The 22,942-nt window shown below is 37.6% G+C and overlaps 3 protein-coding genes across 13 annotated transcripts; all 3 read left to right on the top strand.

The window, feature by feature from the left end:
* Positions 1-3,082: 3,082 nt before the first annotated feature.
* Positions 3,083-21,307, top strand: LOC141610997 (putative disease resistance protein RGA1). 11 transcript variants are annotated; one of them, XM_074429365.1, is made up of 9 exons: positions 3,083-3,224; positions 3,848-4,019; positions 9,583-9,705; positions 10,255-10,331; positions 10,991-14,894; positions 15,246-15,323; positions 16,024-16,158; positions 17,235-17,388; positions 20,751-21,307. In XM_074429365.1, exon 5 carries the CDS (start codon positions 11,030-11,032, stop codon positions 14,378-14,380), a length of 3,351 nt encoding a protein of 1,116 aa, XP_074285466.1. In that variant the 5' UTR covers positions 3,083-3,224; positions 3,848-4,019; positions 9,583-9,705; positions 10,255-10,331; positions 10,991-11,029; the 3' UTR covers positions 14,381-14,894; positions 15,246-15,323; positions 16,024-16,158; positions 17,235-17,388; positions 20,751-21,307. The 11 variants fall into 11 exon arrangements, with proteins under 11 accessions (XP_074285466.1, XP_074285465.1, XP_074285474.1 ...); XM_074429364.1 differs by lacking the exon at positions 10,255-10,331 and adding an exon at positions 7,978-8,162; XM_074429373.1 differs by lacking the exon at positions 10,255-10,331 and having other exon boundaries at positions 3,897-4,019.
* On the top strand, positions 3,708-7,088 carry LOC141612913 (putative disease resistance protein RGA1). The gene has a single exon (XM_074431660.1). The coding sequence runs from the start codon at positions 3,708-3,710 to the stop codon at positions 7,086-7,088; it is 3,381 nt and encodes a 1,126-aa protein (XP_074287761.1).
* Positions 17,095-21,114, top strand: LOC141612912 (putative disease resistance protein RGA1). The gene is made up of 4 exons (XM_074431658.1): positions 17,095-17,671; positions 17,718-20,353; positions 20,812-20,886; positions 20,995-21,114. The coding sequence occupies exons 1-4, from the start codon at positions 17,095-17,097 to the stop codon at positions 21,112-21,114; spliced, it is 3,408 nt and encodes a 1,135-aa protein (XP_074287759.1).
* Positions 21,308-22,942: the final 1,635 nt, after the last annotated feature.

Genomic DNA, 22,942 nt, shown 5'->3' with positions numbered 1-22,942 from the left:
AAATATGCTAAAACTCTCCAATAAACTATGTGGCTTGTGTTCATCTTAGTTGCTCTTATATGTCCAATTTTTACGCTCTCAGTACAAAATTTCACAAGGTTTTCAAATACCACAAAAACTATGATTCCCCCAACTAAATAACCTACATTTTCTTTTTTCTTTCTCCTCGAATCTAATCAATTTTTCCTCAATTCTACAAGTAGTTACTACTCCCTCCTATTCACTCATTTTTTTCCCTTCCATTTTGCACAAGAAATAAGAAAATGATTTTGAACCACACAAAACACTCTATTCGACATACAATTAATTTTAGACCACACAAAACCTTCCAAAAAAGAAAAGAGGTAAGAAAATTCGACTATCATGAAAACGGAAAGAGGGAGAAAATGAGTGAATAGGAGGGGGTATGTTTTATCGACATACTACACTCCTACTCATTTAAGACTAAGCTTAAGACGAGTCAAACACATACCAAATCACATGCCAAGTTGCCTAAAAAATGCCAAAAAATTTGCTTTTATTACCATCATGTGATAGTATTTGACCCATTTAAATATTCGGTTTTTTCCCATGGTACCCTCGAACTTTGTCAGATTACACATGATACCCCTCATTTTAAGTTTCTACATATGGTACCCCTGTGTTTACCTTTTTCTTTCCCAAAATACCCCTTAGCTGACTTCCGTCATAACTCCGTTAATACTTTGACGAATGACCTTTTTTTTTGTTATTAATACACTAATCCTCATATCCAATACACTAATTAATCCTAATTTTATACAATAAACTAACTTTAAAATCTAAATTCCCAAACCACATTATAATCATCTTCTTCAAAATCACCCAAAAAAACCTCCTTTTTCACCCACCACTATATGAACCACCATCATCATGGTTTAGCAAATCATTCACCCAAAACAATCCTCGATCCCGCCGCCGCAATCTGCATCATCATCCGACGTTGACGGGATTAGCGCTGTCAGAGAGAAACCCACAATCGATTTCCAAATCGATCAATTGAAAACCACCTACCTCGAACCTCCGTCGACGGAAAATGACGTGGCAACGGCGACGACAACGAACTGTTTCTCGCACCTCCGTCTTCTCCTTAACCAAACCCGCAACCACCTCCGTCTGAATTTGTTGGGTTTTCTGGGTTTGGTTTCATGATTTGTTGCAAATTTTCAGCTTCAAATTTAATGAATATTCTTGGGTTTATTCACTTATGATAGATTAGGTTAATTGGGGTTTATGGGTCGTGATTTCCCTGAAAATTTACAGCTTCAAATTTGAGTAATTGTTGATTTATGATGAATTAGGTTAGTTGGGTTTTTGGGTTTTTCTGAGTTTTGGTGGTCATGGTGTTGTTGAAGGAGTGCGGAATGAGAGAGGAGGGAAAGAGGACAGAGGCCGTACGGTGGTGGGCGAAAGAGGAGGAGTATGGAATGGTGGTGGGTGAAAGAGGAGGAGTGCGGAATAAGAGAGGAGGGAAATAGGAGAGAGGCGGTAGTGGTGGGTTGTGGACTGGTTTGGCGACGTCGGCATGGTGGTGGTTGACGAGGACGGGGCATGTGGCACAGATTAAGAAGATGATGATGGTGGCTGGTATGGTGGTGGGTGAAAGGAGGAGTGCGGAATGAGAGATGAACATGATGATTAGAGTATTAAATAACATAAAAAAGGGTCATTAGTAAGAGTAAAGTAACGGAGTGATGACGGAATGTCAGCCAAGGGTATTTTGGGAAAGAAAAAGGTAAACTCAGGGGTACCATATGTAGAAAGTTAATTTGAGGGGTACCATGTGTAATGTGACAAAATTCGAGGGTACCATGGGAAAAAACCGTTAAATATTTATAGTAAATACTCCGTCTTACACCAGACTTAATTCCGAAAATGACCTTATACAAGCATTTGTGGAATAAATGGACAATCTACATAGTATAAAAGCTGAGTTTTTTTATTGGCCGGGAGATTTTAGGGAAACATGTATTTGTTTTGTTAGTGGTGGGCCCCATTTGAAAAAATAAATTAATTTATTTCTTTTCTTTGCTTTTCTTTTGTACGTTTAGTTTACAAATTTATGTTTATTCACTAAGTTTTACAAAACACTATACCAATATTGCATTATTACTACTTTATGCGCCTTCTGCACCTTAAATTTTAAGAAATTACTTTAATACCCAACAAAAAATCTACTTTTAATTTTGTACAAATTTAAGTCAACAAATAAAATTAACTTGCAAAAGGAAAATCGATTTTTGAATAGAAATAATATAATGTGACTTCAGATTGTGTATAATATATATTTTACAATTTTATAAATAATTTTACTCTTCAATCTTTTCAGAGTAATATATTATTTTATATTTAGCTTAGTATATTTATGAACTTAATGTTTAATCTTTTCGCACTTGTTAGTAAAATTCATTATTAAAAATACACGTGCAAAGGGATTAAAACTACTCCCTCTATACCAATCCAAAGGTAACATTGACCAAAATGGCACTATTTATGGTCGTAGAGAATTTTCGATATTATTCTTAATCTATAAGACAAAATATAGTCATGTGAGATCTTGTTTGATTTATCGTTATGAATGCTACAAAAATATCAATTTTTTATAATTTTTAATAATGTGTAACTAAAGATATTCAAGTTGCAAAACGTGTCTCGGCAAGTGTGAAAAAGTCAATGTTACCTTTGGATTGATATGGAGGGAGTAGTTCCTAGGGATTAGAGCATCCGCAAAGGTGGAAATCAAGCTCCCCATATACACTCTCTTTCCTCATATGGGGCTCCTCATTGTTGCACCAACCTCCCCAACATTTGGGGCTCCACTGTTTTTAGGGAAGGTCCCCAAAAGAAAAGTAAGACAATTTGTGTGTTACTTTTGGGGAGGTTCCCAATTTTTTGTGTGTGAATTGGGGAACCTCATTGTTGCATAGATGTAGTTATGAAATGAGTAGGGTAAATGAAAAAGTTAGTGAAAAATGAGGTGGACGAATAAGAAAAGAAAAGAGAAAATATGGGGAGCCTCACCTTTGCGGATGCTCTAAAAAGAGTATCATCAAGGCCGGGATTAAAAATCACACCCAATTTCCCCCAATATTTCCCTGTGCAATAAAGTGTACAATAAAATTAAAATCCCAAAATCTGACGGAAGCTGAAGTTAACGACGGTGGTTTGGGAGTGGAGCAGTTCATTGGGTGAAGCTTCGTTTAATGGTATTCTTATTCTTATTATTCTTCTTAAACCTATTTTAATTGTTCCTCCATTAATACTAGTTGACAATTGCTTTATTTTGTGAGAGAGAACTAAAACAAATGTAAATTATTGACGGAAACGGAGGGAGTAGTGATTTAAATTAGTTCAAACCGGTTCCTAATTGTTAAATTTTCCGTCATTCATGTTGCATTTGTCGGGTTATGGAAATCTCCTCTTTTGTATCCTCTTGTTTTATTTAATGTATACTTATTGTCAGTTAATGAGAGACAGGATGTGCTGTAATCGCGTGTTTAGTCAAAAGATGGTGCTCTTCTCAATAATGACTTCATTATTAGTAGATATTAATCTGAGATCTCCGTTATTCGTAGGCTGTTGATTGCTACTTAATTCAGATTTGTTCTAATCATTTACTTCACTACCTATTCATTCATCTGATATCTACTTTAATCTTTTGCATTTTAAAACTTCAAAAAAAAACAATCATGGACCTGTCAACAACGTTGTCCGTTGTTCAAACTATCCTTACTGCAATCCAGACTTTGGGTCAGATGCATTCACTGTTTTCCATTTCCAATTGCAAATCCGAGCTTGCTGACCTCCAAAACACTGTTGAAACCGTCAGGGCTGTCCTTATGGATGCTGATGCCAAGCAGGACTCGCTTAACTTTCAGGAACAGAATTACGTCAAAGAGCTCAAAGATGCTGTTTACGACGCTGACGATGTGTTAGATGAGTTCCTCACTCTGGCCAAGCAGAAACAACTCAGGGACGATGGTGATTCATTCTCTGTCAAGGTGAAATTCTTTTTTTCTCGGTTTAAGCATCTTACTCACAAACTCTCTAGTAAAGTTAAAGCTGTTAACGACAAGTTAAACAAAATTGCTACTAAGAGTAGTATGTTTAGTTTTAAGGTTGACTATAAGCCTATGAAATTTACAAAGGAGGAAACATCTTCTTTTTTGTGTGATAAAATCATCGGGAGGGAGGAAGACATGGAGAAGATTATAGGTGTGTTGTTGGGTTCTCATAATGTAGATCACCCAAATGTTTCTTTGCTTTCCATTGTGGGCATGGGAGGTTTGGGAAAAACTGCTCTTGCCCAACTTGTGTATAATGATCCTAGGATCACTGAGGCATTCGAACTGAGGAGGTGGACTTGCATTGCTGATCAGGATCAACAACAGTTTGACTTGAAAGGCCATTTAGGGAAGGTAGTCAAAGGATTATCTGTGAGTGAGAAAACGTCTTTAGAGGACATACATCATGAAGTTAAGGAACAACTAGGAGGGAAAAAATATTTGCTCGTGTTGGATGATGTGTGGACCGAAAGTTATGATGAATGGCAGAGGTTTGAAGGGTTTTTGAAGGTAGGGGTAAAGGGGAGTTGGATAATTGTAACTACACGCTCGAAGACAACCGCCCAAATGATTGGAGGTGATCGAGTTCATGTGTTGCAAGGGTTATCAGAACTGGAGTCATGGCATTTGTTTGAAAGGATGGTGTTTCACACAGAAGAAAGAGATGATGAGTTAGTTAAACTTGGCAAAGATATTGTTAAAAAGTGCACCAATGTTCCACTTGCTATTAGAGTGGTAGGAAGTCTTTTGCGGGGTCAATCAAAGTCTAAATGGTTATCATTTCACGACAAAGGGTTAGACTTTCTTAGTGAAAGTAATGATACCATGACCCGCATTTTGAAGTTAAGTTACGATCAACTTAACCCTTCCTTGAAGGCTTGTTTTGCGTATTGTGCTATCTTTCCCAAGGATTGGGAGATTAGTAAGCAAACATTGCTTCAACTTTGGATGGCACAAGGCTACATTAACTCGGAGAATTTGGGTGAGGATTACTTTCTTATGTTGATTCAAAGGTGTTTTTTCCAAGATATAAGTGAGGATGTATTCGGGGAAATTGTGTCGTTTAAGATGCATGATCTCTTGCATGATATTGCTGAAAAAGTAGCGGGCGAAGAGATTTGTAGGTTGAACATTGATACTTCTAATATGGGCAAAAGAGTTCGCCATCTGTCTTTTGTAAGTAACCCTTACGCACACCATATCTTTAAAAATACTCAGATTCGTACGTGCGTTCAAATCAAGGGTTATCACGAGGAGTGTAGAGTAGACCAACTTATAGCAAATAAATCAATAACAAAATGGACATGCTTAAGGTCATTAGATTTGAGTAACACAAAGGGAAGAAGTTTACCAGAATCAATTGGTCAACTGTTGCATCTAAGGAGTTTAAATCTCTCTCGCAGTCCCGATATAAAAGTTCTTCCCAAATCAATAACAAAGCTAGTTAATCTACAAACTTTAGATTTACAGTTTTGCTGGAGTTTAGAACAACTGCCAGATGATGTAAGCAAGCTAGTTGATCTAAGCACTTTGAATGTATCTCACTGTGTTGCACTGAATTGTATGCCAGCAGGCTTAAGTACCTTGACTCGTCTGCACACTCTATGCCAATTCGTGGTTGGTACACGAGCAAGTTCAACTTCAAAACATTGTTTTAATGGGTTGGAAGATCTACAATACCTAAACAAATTAAAAGGGAGTTTGGAGATTGAAATACCAGTACTTAAAAATGCAAAATTTGTGAAGGAAGAACATGGTGGGGGAGCCTATGTAAGGAGTAAGGAACACCTAGAGACGATTGTTATTAAGTTTAGACGCGGAGAGGAGTATGGAAGCAAAGAGTCTGAGCAAGCATTGCTTCAAGAGATGCAGCCTCATAATAAGATCAAGACATTGGAGTTGAATGGGTATCATGGTGAGACAATACCAAGTTGGCCAGGGAGGGGGGATAACTCGGCGTTGTTTGATTTCCCTAATCTTGTCACTTTGAGGATCGAAGATTGCAGTGAGTTGCTCTATCTGCCTTGGCAGATTGGAAAGCTGCCCCTCCTTAAAACGCTTTATATTTCAGGATTGTTGAATATGGAATATATGGCAGACTCAGAAACACACGTCTCTGGTGAAGGATCATCCTTCTTTCCAAGCCTCGATAACCTTAGTATTCACAAGTTGCCTAAGTTGAAAGGGTGGTGGCGGAGATCAGAATCAGGGTTGCACGTGAACAACCCTAATAGTGGGAGCAGCCGAGAAGCACAAGCACATGTAGAGTTGGTATCATCTCCCTATTTTTCTCTACTAAAGAATCTCAGTATAAAATTTTGCGAAAAGATGGTGTTTGTTCCTTTATGTCCGCAACTCGAACATCTCATAATGTATGATTCCAGAAGAGATATGAAGTGCACAGCTCGTCATCAGCCACCGTTGTCATATCCTAAATTGAAGATACTGGACATCAATAACTTGGAATGGTTGAAATCAAAGCCAATTGAATCCTCTCAGTTTCTTATAAAGATACGTATAGAGAAAGAGGAGAGAATGGAGAGCTTGGGAGAAGTAAGGAAGTTGTTTCCGACCTCTTTAAGTTCTTCCCTGCGAAGCTTACGCATATATGAATGCCCTCAACTTAAGAGCGTGGGAGAATGGTTGGAGCATCTTTCTGCCTTGGAGGAGTTGCGTATAGAACAGTGTCCAAAAGTGGAGTTGGGTGGGATGTCATGGCATAACATGGCTGGTACCCTTCAATCCTTGGTTTTGACTGGAATTGAAGAGATGGAGGAATTGCCAGATGGGATACAGTGTTGCACTTCCCTCCGATCTCTTCACATTTGGTGTTGGCCCAAACTGAAATCCGTGCCAAAATGGATGCCCAAACTCACCTCTCTCCAAAAACTTCAGCTTGTGTGGTGTAATGAGAGGCTCAAGGAAAGATGCCAACAACCGAATGGGGTGGACTGGCCCCTCATCCGACACATCCCAATACTTGACGTCTGGCAGAGATATAGATAGTTTTAGGCTCCGTTTGGCACGACACTTCAGGTAGCTTATTTGACCAAAGTAGCTTATTTGACCAAAATTTCAGCTAGCTGTTTTTTTGCAAGTGTTTGACAAGTAGCTTATTTGGTCAAATAAGGTACCTGAAATGAAACGCTACCTCAGGTAGCACTTGAGAAATCAGGTACCTGTAATGACTTATTTTCCATTTTTTGCCCCTTTATTCTATAATATTAAATAATTTTCATATCGTTTTATGTCATTTTACCAAAATCAGTTACCTTTTCAGCTAATTTGCCAAACACATTTTTATATAATCAGTTATCTTATTAGCTCTTAATTTTCAGCTACCTTAGTTACTTTTTCAGGTTTCAATTAGCTTTTCAGTTTTCAGCTACCTATTCAGGTTTCAGCTTAGTTTTGCCAAATAAAGCCTTATCAGATAGAATATAATATATAATATGATATGATATGATTATGGGGGAAGACTTTTTTTAGAAGGAAGGGTAGTGATAGGATAAAGTAAAACTATGGTTGGAAATAATTCCTAAACCAAGTCGGGTTTCCGTGTGGTTTTTTTTTTTGGTACGCATGAGGGGCAAAGCCCCACCGTGTGGTTAGACTTTCCTAATTGTGAATATTTATATTAGATTAGGAAAGATTACTCCTATAAATATTGTATTTCCTGAAGTTATATCAGGAAATTAGAACTCTTGTATTAGTACAAATAGACATCATTCATGCCATCTCTGAATAAATAGACAGACATCTTGTATCATAAACCCATTTTAGAATGCAGGAAAATGATGAACTTAAAAGCATTATTAGCAATCAACAACAAAACTAAGAAAGAAAACTCAATCGAAGATCTGAGCGATGAAATACTGCTTGAGATCTTATGCAGGTTGCCTCGTTATGTCACCGCACTTTGCTGCAAATCCGTCTCAAAACGCTGGTGCTCTTTAATCTCCGACCCCTCATTTCCTGATCAAGGCTTCTCGACCCACCAAGAACAAGAACAACAGGAACAACAACCATGGACGTCCTTAGAGATTCATGATTATCATCTTATAACGGAGAGGGAACAAGGTGGGGCACCCCCCATATGCTTCCCACTCACCTCTCAATGGGTATTTTGTGAGAGAAAACGGTATCCGTCACAAACTTGTGACGGATATCGTCCGTCTTCAATGAGATTTTGTGATTACATGCTAGGTTGCACCAAAACGGACACGGACACGGACACTGACACGACACGGACACGGCATCCCATGAAATTTAGGATACGGGACACGTCATTTAAATTTAATAAAATATATATTTTTTATAGTTATATATGTGTGATTTTATTTTTGAAAAAGTATTGAATATTAAATTTAAATAAGTGAAAGTAAAACTTACGTTAATTATAACTCATTCTCATTTCGAAAACCAAAAACTAACTTATAATCAATCTATTTCGACATTTCATTACTAGTCTAAAGAACATCATTTGTCTCCAATTCAGCTTATTTCCCCATCAAATTCAACCATATAACAATTCTCGCCATTTACCTTAAATTCAACTTGATTCCGTTTGGAGGTGTGTCCAAATACCATGGACACGGCTCAAAATACCATGGACACATGTCGGACACGTGCCTAAATAAAAGATGAAAGTTAGACACGGCTTTACAAGTGTCCGACACGTTTTGACGTGTGTCCGACGAGTGTCGTGTCTGACACGTGTATCCGACACGGGAACGCTGATTAGGAGGAGTGTCCGTACAACCTAGATTTAGAGCTGATCAAATGGCCCAAGCCCATTGGCCCTACCCGGCCCGACCCGCTTTTTTGAAGGGCTTGGGCCTTTTATTTTGGCCCAAAAAAGCCCACGGGCTGGCCTGAAAAGGCCCAACATATTTTTGGGCCGGGTTTGGGCTAAGCATTCGGCCCAAATTTTGGCCCGGCCCGGCCCATATTTATTAATTAATTATTTTTTTATTATAAAGCCTATTAAAATAGTAATTAAAGTTATAAACAACTTTTTAAAAACTCAAATATATTTTTTTAGATTTATAAAACAATGTGTAAAAAACATAAATCATATCACGAATGCATGATTAAGCATTCTAAAGTGGCGTTGTTTGTCTTTATTTTATTTTGGAGAGCAATTCATAAGCATTTCGTCATATTTGTACAATTTTATAAACTACGCATGTTTTTAAAGTAGTAATTGAAGGTATTATGCTAATTATTTTTTAATGTAAGTCGTAAATTTTAGGGCCCAAAAAGCCCATTTAGGCCCAAAAGCCCGAATTAGCCCATAAGGGCCGGGTTTGGGCTTGCCTAATAAGCCCACATATTTGGACCGGCCCGACCCGACCCGACCCATTCAGATGGACCGTTTTTATTAGAAAGGCCCGGACAAACCCGCACTGGCCCGGCCCATGATCACCTCTACCTAGATTACATATAGTATCCTTAATATAGCATATTCACACAAAGATACACTTGTGTTTTCTTATAGATGAAAAAAAGGGCGCTGTTCATATTGCTACTCCCTGCTCAACAAATAAAGTGGAAAGACTCCAGCTGGTTAAAAGACTCCCAAGTCCAGTGGCAGCGATGTTTCATGCGGTTCTTGTAAAAAGTAAGCGATGTTCCCTGTTGTTTTTGGCTTCTTGCAATAAACTAGTGAAATTTGAATTTATCTTGATCAAGTCAGACTCCGGTTTGCATCGTAATTTGTGGTTGAAGTTGTGCGTGCTGAATTTCTAATGGGACGTAAATGGATGTTTTCTTAGATACCGTTTCTACGTTTGAATCCAGATATTTTTGTCTCGGTGGTGATTATGTTAAAACTGTTTAGATCTCTTAACATCTCTTTGCATTTCCGTTTTCCCGGCAGAGGGGTCATTAATTATGATGTTTCAACACTTCTACATATGTTGGATGTTAAGAGATCTAAACAGTTATGATTGTGCGCGTGCTGAATTTCTAATGGGACGTAAATGGATGTTTCTACCCTGCACGCGCACAATCTGCTGAAATGTTATTCATACTCGCTCTGGATATGTTGGATGTTGATGTGACGTCTTTGTTCTCGAGCCTAGCTTAATTTTTGTAAAAGATTTTAGGATGAGATCAGATTTGTACTGATCTAATGTGATGTTTAATTATTCACAAATCACAATTGTAGAATAAAATCACTCCCAATAATAAAATCTGACGGTGGTTTGGAGGTGGATCAGTTGTTGGGTGAAGCTTCATTTAACGGTATTCTTATTATTCTTGTTATTATACCTGTTTTAATTGTTAATGATTAATGATTTATGCTAGTTCTAACCAATTGCGAGTTGGTTAGTTTTGGCACGATGTTACATTATTCCACCAATTCGCTAGTTTAATTTAGGATTGTGATATCTCAATACTTTGAGCTAGCTTGAGTACAATAGTAGTAGTTAATACGATTAATGACGTCTTTCTAATTCTTAAAGCGGTTAGTCAATTTAAGTGAACCAGTCGTAGTATTGCTTACTTGCTACCCGGAACCGGCTTATTTCACTACCGTTAATCTTTTGTTAAATTGGATATTTGCTAGAGGGCTCAACAACTTGGGTTGAATTATAATTAATTAATCCTCCTGGCACTTTACTAATTTATATTTGTCGGTTTACGGAAATTTCCTCCTCTGTATCTTTTGTATTCTTTTAGGGCTGTGTACTTTCTGTATGGTTTTTGAAGGACATGATGTGCTGTAAATAGTAGATTTAACTCAAATAATTGTGCTCATTGGTTATTTTATTAGCTACTTATCTGAGATCTCCGTTTTCCGCGCTTTCACTTTTTACTTAATTCATTGTTTGTACTCGGCAGCAACTTCACTATCTATTCATCTGAGATCCTCTTTAATCTTTTGCATTTTCAAACATCAGAAAAGTAAAACTCAGAGTGATCATTCAACTCCTACAATCATGGACCTGTCAACATCTTTGTCCGTAGTTCAAACTATCCTTGCTGCTATCCAAACTCTGGGTCAGTTGCAGTCAGTTTGTTCCGTTTCTAATTGCAAAGCCGAGCTTGATGATCTGCAAAACACCGTCGAAACCGTCAGAGCTGTTCTTGAGGATGCTGATGCCAAGCAGGAGTCTCTCAATAGCCAGGAGAAGAATTACATTCAAGAGCTCAAAGATGCTGTTTATGATGCCGACGATGTGTTAGATGAGTTCCTCACACTTGCCAAGCAGAAGCAACTCAAAAGCAACAAGGTGACATCCTTTTTCTCTCGGTTTAAGCTTCTTACTCACAAACTCTCTACTAAAGTCAAAACGGTTAACGACAAGTTGAACACCATTTCCACTAAGAGTAACATGTTTAGTTTTAAGCTTGACTATAAGCCTATGAAATTTACAAAGGAGGAGACTTCTTCTTTTATGTGTGATAAAATCATTGGGAGGGAGGAAGATGTGGAGAAGATCATAGGTGTGTTGTCTTCTGTTAATGTAGATCACCCAAATGTTTCTTTCCTTGCTATTATGGGGATGGGAGGTTTAGGGAAAACCGCTCTTGCCCAACTTGTGTATAATGATCCTAAGATCAGTGAGACATTCGAACTCAAGAAGTGGACTTGCATTGCTGATCAGGATCAACAACAATGGAGCTTGAAGGGGTTTTTAGGGAAGGTGGTGAAAGGATCATCCATTGATGATAAAATGTCTCTGGAAGAGATACATAAGGAAATTAAGGAGCAACTGGGAGAGAAAAAATATTTGCTGGTGTTAGACGATGTGTGGACCGAAAGTTATGATATATGGCAGCAGTTCGAAGGGTTTTTGAAAGTAGGGGGAAGGGGGAGTTGGATAATTGTCACTACACGCTCAAAAACAACTGCTAAAATGATTGCAGGTGATCAAGTGCATATGTTGCAAGGTTTGTCAGAACCGGAATCATGGCATTTGTTTGAAAGGATGGCATTTCAAGCGGAAGAAAGAGATAATAAATTAGTTCAACTTGGCAAAAAGATTGTTAAAAAGTGCACCAATGTCCCGCTTGCTATTAGAGTAGTAGGAAGTCTTCTGCGTGGTCAATCCATGTCCAAGTGGCTATCATTTCAGGACAAAGGGTTAGACTGTCTTAGTGAAAATAGTGATACCGTAACCTGCATATTGAAGTTAAGTTACGATCAACTTAGCCCTTCTTTGAAGGCTTGTTTTGCTTACTGTGCTATCTTTCCCAAAGATTGGCAGATTAATAAGCAACTGTTGATTTGGCTTTGGATGGCACAAGGTTACATTAACTCAAAGAATTTGGGCGAGGAATATTTTCTTATATTGCTTCAAAGGTGTTTTTTCCAAGATATAATCGAGGATAAATGCGAGGAGATAGTGTCGTTTAAGATACATGATCTCTTGCATGATATTGCTGAAAAAGTAGCAGGCGGAGAGATTTGTAGGTTCAGTTCTGAAACCTCTAATGTGGGTAAAAGAGTCCGCCATCTTTCTTTTGTTTGTAACCCTCGTGCAAATCATATCTTCAATAATAATCATATTCGCACGTGCCTTCAAATTGAGGGTGCAATTGAGCAATTACTTGCAAGTAAATCAATACTGAAATGGACTTGCTTAAGGTCACTTGATTTGAGTTCTTTACAGGCCACAAGTCTACCAGAATCAATTGGTCAACTGTTGCATCTGAGGTGTTTAGACCTCTCATCTAATAGTGGTCTAAAAGTTCTTCCCAAGTCAATAACAAAGCTAGTTAATCTACAGACTTTACTATTACATTCTTGCGCTAAGTTAACACAATTGCCAGATGATGTGAGGAAGCTAGTTGATCTAAGCACCTTAGATATAGCTGAATGTGATGCGCTGAGTTTTATGCCGGGAGGCATAGGTATGTTGAGCTGTCTGGAAACTCTATGCCAATTTGTGGTGGGTGTGCGAGCAAGTTTATCTTCAAAGCAATGTTTTAATGGATTGAAAGACCTACAACACCTGAATAAATTAAAAGGAAGTTTGAGTATTCAAATAGCAGTACTTAAAAATGCAAAATTTGTGAAGGAAGAACATGGCGGGGGAGCCTATTTAAGGAGTAAGGAACACTTAGATACGATTGTTATTGAGTTTAAACGTGGGGAGGAGTATGGAAGCAAGGAGTCTGAGCAAGCATTGCTCGAAGAGATGCAGCCTCATCATGATGTTAAAACATTAAAATTGAAGGGGTATCATGGTGAAACACTACCCATATGGTCAGGAAGGGGACATAACTCGGCATTTTTTGGTCTCCCGAATCTTGTCACTTTAGAGGTCCAAGATTGCAGTGAGCTGCTATATCTGCCTTGGCAAATTGGGAAACTGCCTCACCTTAAAACGTTAAGTATTTCAAAATTGTTGAATGTGGAGTATGTGGCGGATGCGGATTCAGAAACACTTCTCTCGGGTGAAAGATCATCTTTCTTTCCCAGCATCGTTAACCTCAAGATTCGTTATTTGCCTAAGTTAAAAGGGTGGTGGTGGAGTTCAGAATCAGGGTCCCTCATGATCAACCCTAATGACGGTGGGAGCAGCGGAGAAGCACATCTCGAGTGGGTATCATCTCCTTGTTTTCCTTTACTAAAGAATCTCAGTATAGATTATTGTGAAAAGATGATGTTTGTTCCTTTATGTCCGCAACTCGAACATCTCAGTATATATGATTCCCGGAGAAAACTGTTGTGGACAGATAGATGTTGCGTACCTGACCCTCGGCCATTGACGTCGCCATCATATCCCAAATCGATGATGCTGGGAATCAACAATTTGGAGCAGCTCAAGTCAATGCCAATCATGTACTCTCAGTTTCTTGGAGAGCTAATTATACAGCGTGAGGAGAGAATGGAAAGCTTGGGAGAACTGGAGCTTCCGAGTTGTTTATCGTCTTCCCTTGTAGTCCTTAGCATTGAAAGATGCCCCAAACTTATGAGCATGGGAGGATGGTTGGAGCAGCTTTCTGCCTTAAAGTATTTCCGTATATACAACTGTCCTAATATGGTGTGGGGTGGGATGTCATGGCATAAACTTGCTGGTACCCTTCAAGACTTGGTTTTGTTTGATTTTGAAGAGATGGAGGAATTGCCAGAGGGGATACAGTACTGCACTTCCCTCCAATCTCTTTCTGCTGAATATTGTCCCAAACTGAAATCCGTGCCAAAATGGATGCCCAAACTCACCTCTCTGCAGGAACTCTGCCTTAGGCAGTGTTCCGAGAGTCTCAAAGAAAGATGCCAACAACCGAATGGGGAGGACTGGCCCCTCATCCGGCACATCTCAACACTTGTAGTGGAGTAGAGAATTGCCCGTGGGGAGACAGTATTGCCAAAATAGATGCCCAAACTCACCTCTCTCCAGTCACTCATGATTTTGCAGTGTTCCGAGAGTCTCAAGGAAAGATGCCAACAACCGAACGGGGAGGACTGGCCCCTCTTCCAACACAACACATCTCATGTCTTAGCCTGTGGTAGAGAAGAATATACCATATATGATGTGAATTCTTATTGTTATATTATGAGATGTTAAGAGATATTAGTTGGTAAAAATACGGAGTGTTGACCCAATTAAAGGTAGATATTGGTAGCAAAATATACAATGAGTATTTGATTTCTTAGTTTTAATTAGGGTAGGAAGTTGATGTAATCCTTGTAAAATAATCAATACAATACCGTTTTATGGAAATTATTTCACTCTTATTCTCTTCATGTTATAAATTTCATAATTGAGAGGGAGGTTCAAGTCCTGTTCAAGGCATACGGAGGTTATGGGTCTTCCCGAGGAAGGTTCATCAGAAAACAATATGAAGAAACAAGTAAGAGCAACTATCCTGTCTTACCTGGCTACCAGCTCAAGTTTTCTATGTTTTGATAACGATAACCAAAATTTGATGCCCTGATTTTTCAGATTATCATCATAGCTACGATAAATATGAATTTCATTATATCGCTGCTGTATATATGAATCTCCTTGCAATTTCGTCATTTTGTTTATGAACTGTTTCATCTGTTGGGATCAATCTTATTTTTTCTTCTATATGCTTGTCTGCTGCAAACTACGTAACATTTATACGGTCGGGTTTGAAATTGGAATCTATTTGTTTATGAGATGTGTGTAGTGTTACAGTTATATTGGCGTGTCATCACACTGTGCTAGTTATGTGAAGGTGTCGAGGTTAAGGGGAAGGAGCAATGCCAACTGCCAAGTAAGCCTTAAGCAAGGGTATATCATCCACATTTCACAGGTACTTGGGAGCATTGCATTCTGAATTTTAACAGTACATTCCTGTAATGAGTACTTTTTGATTTTCAAGCAACTTTCAGTGACATTAAGAAGGATAAAGAGACTGTGATTGTCCAAGTTAAAAACTAGTGACAAGGGTATATAAATAAATAATTAGGGTTGTTCAAAATTCGGATCGGACCGAACCATTGCCTTCAAGTCCAATCTCTTGGACCTAATTTCCCAGAGATCAGATCCCCAGATCAGCCTTGAAAAATAGGTAAAATATTTAGAGACCTGCTAATGTGTCTTTTAAGATGGTTTTACACAAATATTATGGTAAATGATACAATTATCAAGTCTCATAAGTCATACAAATTTACAAAAACTAACCAGTTTTAAAATAAGCTTATGTATAACCCGCCTTATACAAATTTACAATTTATTTTTGTAAGAGCACTTGTTTTTGATATTAACCAGGAGTATCTCCTACCGACAGCTCAGACATTCTCTTCCACTGAAGACAATTTAATGGGGTTGACCACTTGACCCCTTTTAAGTTTGGCTTTTTTTCATTTACAAGAGTGAATCAAACTCCGAATCGAATTCCTGATTACTTGTTTAAGAGATTTTGTAAGAGCACTTGTGAGAAGTGAAAACCCACGGGCCACAGTTATCGATAATGAACACCCCAATTTTTAACAACAAATCCCGTTTTGTAGCAGGAGCAATGGAGATGGAAATTTACTCATACCACAACTAAAATTGCAGGGAGACAAACACAAGGAAAGAAAGAGAGCATTCATAAAGACGAAGTAAATCCAATTGCGATCCAAGTCCAGATTTTAATTAATGAGGTAATTCTTTTACCCTTATCTAATCTAATCTATCTAATTCTATTGTTTCGCCGTAAACATTTCTCTAATTCCGATAAGTTTTTGACTATTTTACCCCTTTCATTTCATTTTTTTACTGTTTTATTTCATTTCCGTATTGATGTCTTTGCTTGATACCTTGATATTCGGATCAATTAATCATGTACACTATTGTCAATCGAAATTTCGCGGATGATGGTAGTATTTTTTTTTTTTTTTTTTTTTTTTTTTTTTTTGACAACCGAATGATGGGAGTAATTGAATGTATGAAACATTAGAATCAGATGCCCATTGATTTGTAAGCTAAAAATGCAAGTCAAGTTTACATTAGAATCAGATGCCCATTGGTTTCTCCTTTATTTGTAGACCACTTATCTCACATCTCCATTATCCTACAATAAATCTTCCTTCAGACGTTCTGAAATAAGACGGATTAAATGTTACCATTTTTTTAATAGAATGTAACCATTTAATGACAAAATGTTATAACTAAAGTTCTCACTTTTCACCCTGAAAATGCTAGTAACATTTTATCAAGAAAATAGTAACATTTTTATCGTAAAATGGCTATATTTGCTCCGTCTTATTTTAGACGGCTATTTCCCGTCTGAGCGAATAGTACAACAACAACAACATCAGAGCCTTAATCCCAAAAATGATTTGGGGTCGGCTGACAATTTCGAAGAATCCGAGGGCGTATAAGTTCTTTCAAAGTCTCATTCACATAAGGTGAATAAAGTATGGAAATGACAGGAGGAATTTTGGAACTTGCAAGAGTGCTGTTAATAAAAGTAAAACGTGTGTTGCCAAATAATTGTACTCAACATTTACTTATTCGTTTCAAATTCTTTTTATATAATCTTCCATTTACAAACATCATACAACAAAATTCAGAGATATCTTTCAAGTTTCACAATCATGGACCTGTCAACAACCTTGTCTTTAGTTCAAACTATACTTACTGCTATCCAAACTTTGGGTTTGATGCAATCAGTTTGTTCCATTTTTAACTGCAAATCCGAACTTGATGACCTCCAAAACACTGTCGAAACTGTCAGAGCTGTTCTTGAGGATGCTGATGCCAAGAAGGACTTGCTCAGCAGCCAGGAGAAGAATTACATTCAAGAGCTCAAAGATGCTGTTTATGACGCCGATGATGTCTTAGACGAGTTCCTAACCCTTGCCAAGCAGAAACAACTCAGAAGCAACAAGGTGACTTCCTTTTTTTCTCGGTTTAAGCTTCTTACACACAAACTCTCTAGTAAAGTCAAAACGGTTAACGACAAGTTAAACAAAATTGCCACTAAGAGTGCTATGTATAGTTTTAAGATTGATTGTAAGCCTGTGAAATTTACAAAGGAGGAGACTTCTTCTTTTTTGTATGACAAAATCATCGGGAGGGAGGAAGACGTGGAGAAGATTATAGGTGTCTTGTTGGGTTCTGCAAGTGTTGATCACTCACCTGTCTCTTTACTTGCTATTGTGGGGATGGGAGGTTTGGGAAAAACCGCGCTTGCCCAACTTGTGTATAAGGATCCTAGGGTCAGTGAGGCATTCCAAATCAAGAGGTGGACTTGCATTGCTTGATCGTGGATCAAGATCATGGAGCTTGAAAGGGTTTTTAGGGAAGGTGGTGGAAGGATCATCCATTAATGATAAAACGTCTTTGGAAGGGATACAACATGAAGTTAAGCAGCAACTCGGAGGGAAAAAATACTTGCTCGTGTTAGATGATGTGTGGACCGAAAGTTATGATGATTGGCAGAAGTTCCAAGGGTATTTGAATGTAGGGGGAAGAGGGAGTTGGATAATTGTAACTACGCGCTCAAAAATAACTGCCCAAATGATTGGAGGTGATCAAGTGCATGTGTTGCAAGGTTTGTCCGAACAAGAGTCATGGCATTTGTTTGAAAGGATGGCATTTCAAGCAGAAGAAAGAGATGATGAATTAGTTAAACTTGGCAAAAGGATTGTTAAAAAGTGCACCAATGTTCCTCTTGCTATTAGAGTGGTAGGAAGTCTTCTGCGTGGTCAATCCAAGTCTAAGTGGTTATCATTTCACGACAAAGGGTTAGATTGGCTTAGTGAAAGTAATGATACCATGACCCGCATATTGAAGCTAAGTTACGATCAACTTAACCCTTCCTTGAAAGCTTGTTTTGCGTACTGTTCTATCTTTCCCAAGGATTGGGAGATTAGTAAGCAAATGTTGATTAAGCTTTGGATGGCACAAGGCTACATTAACTCGGAGATTTTGGGAGAGGAATACTTTCTTATATTGCTTCAAAGGTGTTTTTTCCAAGATTTACTCGAGGATAAATTCGGGGGGATTAAGTCGTTTAAGGTACATGATCTCTTGCATGATATTGCTGAAAAAGTGGCGGGGGAAGAGATTTGTAGGTTTAATTCTGATACTTCTAATGTGGGTAAAAGAGTTCGCCATCTCTCTCTTTTGGATGACTCTTACGGACAACATATCTTCAATAATACTCAAATTCGCACGTGCCTTTTTATTAAGGATTTTTACGAGAAGTGTAGAGTGGACCAATTATTAGCAAGTAAATCATTACCGAAATGGACATGCTTAAGGTCTTTAGATTTGAGTCATTCAAAGGCCGAAAGTTTACCAAAATTAATAGGTCAGTTGTTGCATCTAAGGAGTTTAGACCTCTCATCCAGTAGGAATCTAAAAGTTCTTCCCAAATCAATAACAAAGCTGGTTAATCTACAGACTTTACTATTATATTCTTGCACTAACTTACAACAATTGCCAAATGATGTGAGCAAGCTAGTTGATCTAAGCACCTTAAATGTAGCCGAATGTGATGCGCTGAGTCGTATGCCGGCGGGCATAAGTATGTTGACCTCTCTGCACACTTTATGCCAATTTGTGGTGGGTGTGAGACCTACTTCAACTACAGAGCAATGTTTTTATGGGTTGGAAGATCTAAAGCACCTGAACAAATTGAAAGGGGATTTGAAGATTGAAATAGCAGTACTTACAAATGCAAAATTTGTGAAGGAAGAACATGGTGGGGGAGGCTATTTAAAGAGTAAGGAACACCTAGAGAAGATTGTTATTAGCTTTAGACGTGGGGAGGAGTATGGAAGCAAGGAGTCTGAGCAAGCATTGCTGGAAGAGATGCAGCCTCATCGTGATGTCAAAGCATTGGAGTTGAATGGGTATCATGGTGAGACATTACCGAGATGGCCAGGGAGGGTAGGTAACTCGGCACTGTTTGACCTCCCCAATCTTGTCAATTTGGAGATCCGAAATTGCAGTGAGCTGCTCTATCTGCCCTGGCAAATTGGGAAACTTCCCCACCTTAAGACGCTAGAGATATCAGGATTGTTGAATATGGAGTATGTGGCGGACTCAGAAGCACTTGTCTCTGCTGAAGGATCATCATTCTTTCCCAGCCTTGATGAGCTTAATATTTGTGATTTGCCTAAGTTGAAAGGATGGTGGCGGAGATTCAAGTCAGGGTCGCACGTGGTCAACAGTAGGGGCAGCCGAGAAGCAGATGTAGAGTGGGAATCATCTCTTTGTTTTCCTCTACTAAAGAATCTCAGTATAAAATATTGCGACAAGATGATGTTTGTTCCTTTATGTCCACAACTCGAATGTCTAGTAATATATGATTCCATAAGAGAAATGAGATGCACACCTCGTCACTACCCGCCGTTTTCATATCCGAGGTTGAAGTCACTTGAAATCAACAACTTCGAGCGGCTGAAATCAATGTCAGTCGAGTACTCTGAGTTTTCGACCTGTTTACTGTCTTCCCTACGAACTCTACGCATTGCAAATTGGCCGAACCTTTTAAACGTGGGAGGATGGTTGGAGCATGTTTGTGCCTTGGAGTGTTTGCATATACAAGAATGTCCAAAAGTGGAGTTGGGTGGGATGTCATGGCATAACTTTGCCGGTACCCTTCAAATCTTGAGTTTGACTGGATTTGTAGAGATGGAGGAATTGCCAGAGGGGATACAGTACTGCACTTCCCTCCAATTTCTTCACATTGGGTTGTGTCCCAAACTGAAATTTCTGCCGAAATGGATGCCCAAACTCACCTCTCTCCAGGAACTTGAAATTAGTCTGTGTTCCGAGAGTCTCAAGGAAAGATGCCAACAACCGAATGGGGAGGACTGGCCCCTAATCCAACACATCTCAGAAGTTTGCGTGTGGTAGAGAATAGTACGGTGAACTCTATCTTTACTCGCTCGTTACTGAAACTTTATTTTTATTAGTGAATATGTTTCCTGAGACAACAATATTCGAATCTTACCAGGCTACCAGCTCCAGTTTTGTTGTGATCTGTGTGTACCCAAAATCGATTTTTTAGATTATACTGTATCATAGCTACGATTAATATGAATTTCATTATATCTATGCTTTATATATGAGATTTGTCACAGCTGCAAGAAGGGAAGCATTCATCTTATCGAATCCACAGGTGACCAGTATCGGTTCAAATGTGCATTGTGTGGCTTGCATTCTTACTTCTTCCTATCTCTTGATTTTTTAGCTGTTGAGTTGGCTATACTGATCATGGGACTCTTCTGTTTTGAAGTTCAACTGTGGACAGTTGATTTTTGCGGCTATACTGATCCTGGGACTCTTCTGTTTTGAAGTTCAACTGTGGACAGTTGATTTTCGCGGCTATACTGATCATGGGACTCTTCTGTTTTGAAGTTCAACTCTGGACAGTTGATTTTCGCGGCTATACTAATCATGGGACTCTTCTGTTTTGAAGTTCAACTGTGGACAGTTGATTTTCGCGGCTATACTGATCCTGGGACTCTTCTGTTTTGAAGTTCAACTGTGGACAGTTGATTTTCGCGGCTATACTGATCATGGGACTCTTCTGTTTTGAAGTTCAACTGTGGACAGTTGATTTTCGCGGCTATACTGATCATGGGACTCTTCTGTTTTGAAGTTCAACTGCACAAGAAGGCAAATATAGGCTAGATAAGTAGTCAGCCACACCTTAGAAAAATGGTGATACTGGTCATGGTTGTTTGGCCTTAACTTGTATGAAAATTGTTTCGGTCTATTTATTTGTTTCGTTTTTTTATTTTGTTTTTTCGCAACATCAATTATTAATGCATAATAATAACATAAACAACATACTAAAAGTCTCTTATGATACTGTCTTATGTAAATACTCCTTAAAGTAGATGTCGATAAAAGAAAATGGGTGATCATCACAATTTATAGTAAAATGGTAGGCGAAGGAAAACTAAAGCTAAAAAGAATTAAAGTCTCTTTTGAATCCGTTTTACATTTTCCCTCCAATTCTATGTATTCTTCCCCTTGTTTGTGGGTACGGAAATTAAGGAGAATAATAAAATAAGAGTAAAAAGTTGGGTGGGGTTTGGTAATTGGAGAGAGGGATGAATAATTATGAGTTAAATAAGAAATGTTGGGGTCAAAATATTAAGAAAAGTAATAAAATATGAGTAAAAGAGTTGGGTGGGGTTTGGTGATAGGAGAGAGAAATGAATAAAATAAGAGTAAAAGTTTCCAAAATAAGAAAGAGGAAGAAAACCTGAATAATCCGTTTTGGGAAATAGGGAAGAACTAGTATTGGTGCCCGGCTTCGCCCGGGCTACCTCTACTTACCATTACATTTTTTTTTTCATTAAATAAAATTATTTAAAGTTGCATAACCCATAAATTTATCATTAATATATTTTTCTATGACATATCCTAAAATTACGTTAAAATAAATTTTGAGACAAATTCACTACTCCCGCTATTAATATTTTACTCTTATTAATGAAATAATTGTAATAAAATTTCACTACTTGCCTGTAATCATTGTTACTTTCACTACTCCCGTCGTAATTATTGTTATTGTCACTACTGCCGCATTAATATTGATAATTTCACTACTCCCGCCGTAATTATTGTTACTTTCACTATTGCTGCATTAATATTGATTATTTCACTACTCCTGTTGTTGTTTCTACCACTTTCACTAATCTCGCTGATAATATTGTTACCTTTACAATTCAAATGAGTGATTATTATCATATAACTATATCCAATGTTACTACAATTCTTTTCTTTACTGACGAAATTATTTTTACTACTTAGGCATGCAATTTTAAGAGGATTATATATTTAGATAAATATATTACATATATGCATTAAATCAAATCGAAAGAATTACGCAATATTATATATTATGGAATCTAACTTGAAATATTTATAACCTACTTATATTATATTTTTGTATGTTAAATAATTAACATCTCTATACATCTAATAAACTATAAAGTTTAATAAAATTGCATAGATTTTAAATTTAATATATAATTTTATGATGATAATAATTAATACCATAGGTGTGCATGTTTATACTAATTAATTATTTTATTTTAAGGAAATTGACCATCTTCTATAAATTTTTAGGAAAATTACCAAGCATGTTTTTTCGTTTAGTCTCCTTGAAATTGACCTTCTTAATTAATTATTTTATTTTAAGGAAATTGATCATCTGAATTAATTAATTTATTTTAAGGAAATTGACCATGTTTTAGTCTCTTACAAATGTTTAGGAAAATTACCAATTTCTATATAATTTAATTTAAACCCAAACTATAATATTTGCATTGAGATCCCTTAATCGGGTCCATCACACGGTGCTAGTGATTTAAAACTATATAGTATATTAATTTGTATAATTTTTTTTAATTACATTGAAGTCCCTTGGTTTCTGGATTTAATATATAGTATTGATATATAGAATAGGAGGGA

Source organism: Silene latifolia, chromosome 11, assembly GCF_048544455.1.
Source record: "Silene latifolia isolate original U9 population chromosome 11, ASM4854445v1, whole genome shotgun sequence".
NCBI lineage: Eukaryota > Viridiplantae > Streptophyta > Magnoliopsida > Caryophyllales > Caryophyllaceae > Silene > Silene latifolia.
The sequence above is the reverse complement of the archived record's forward strand: the minus strand, read 5'-3'. Positions and strand labels throughout refer to the sequence as shown.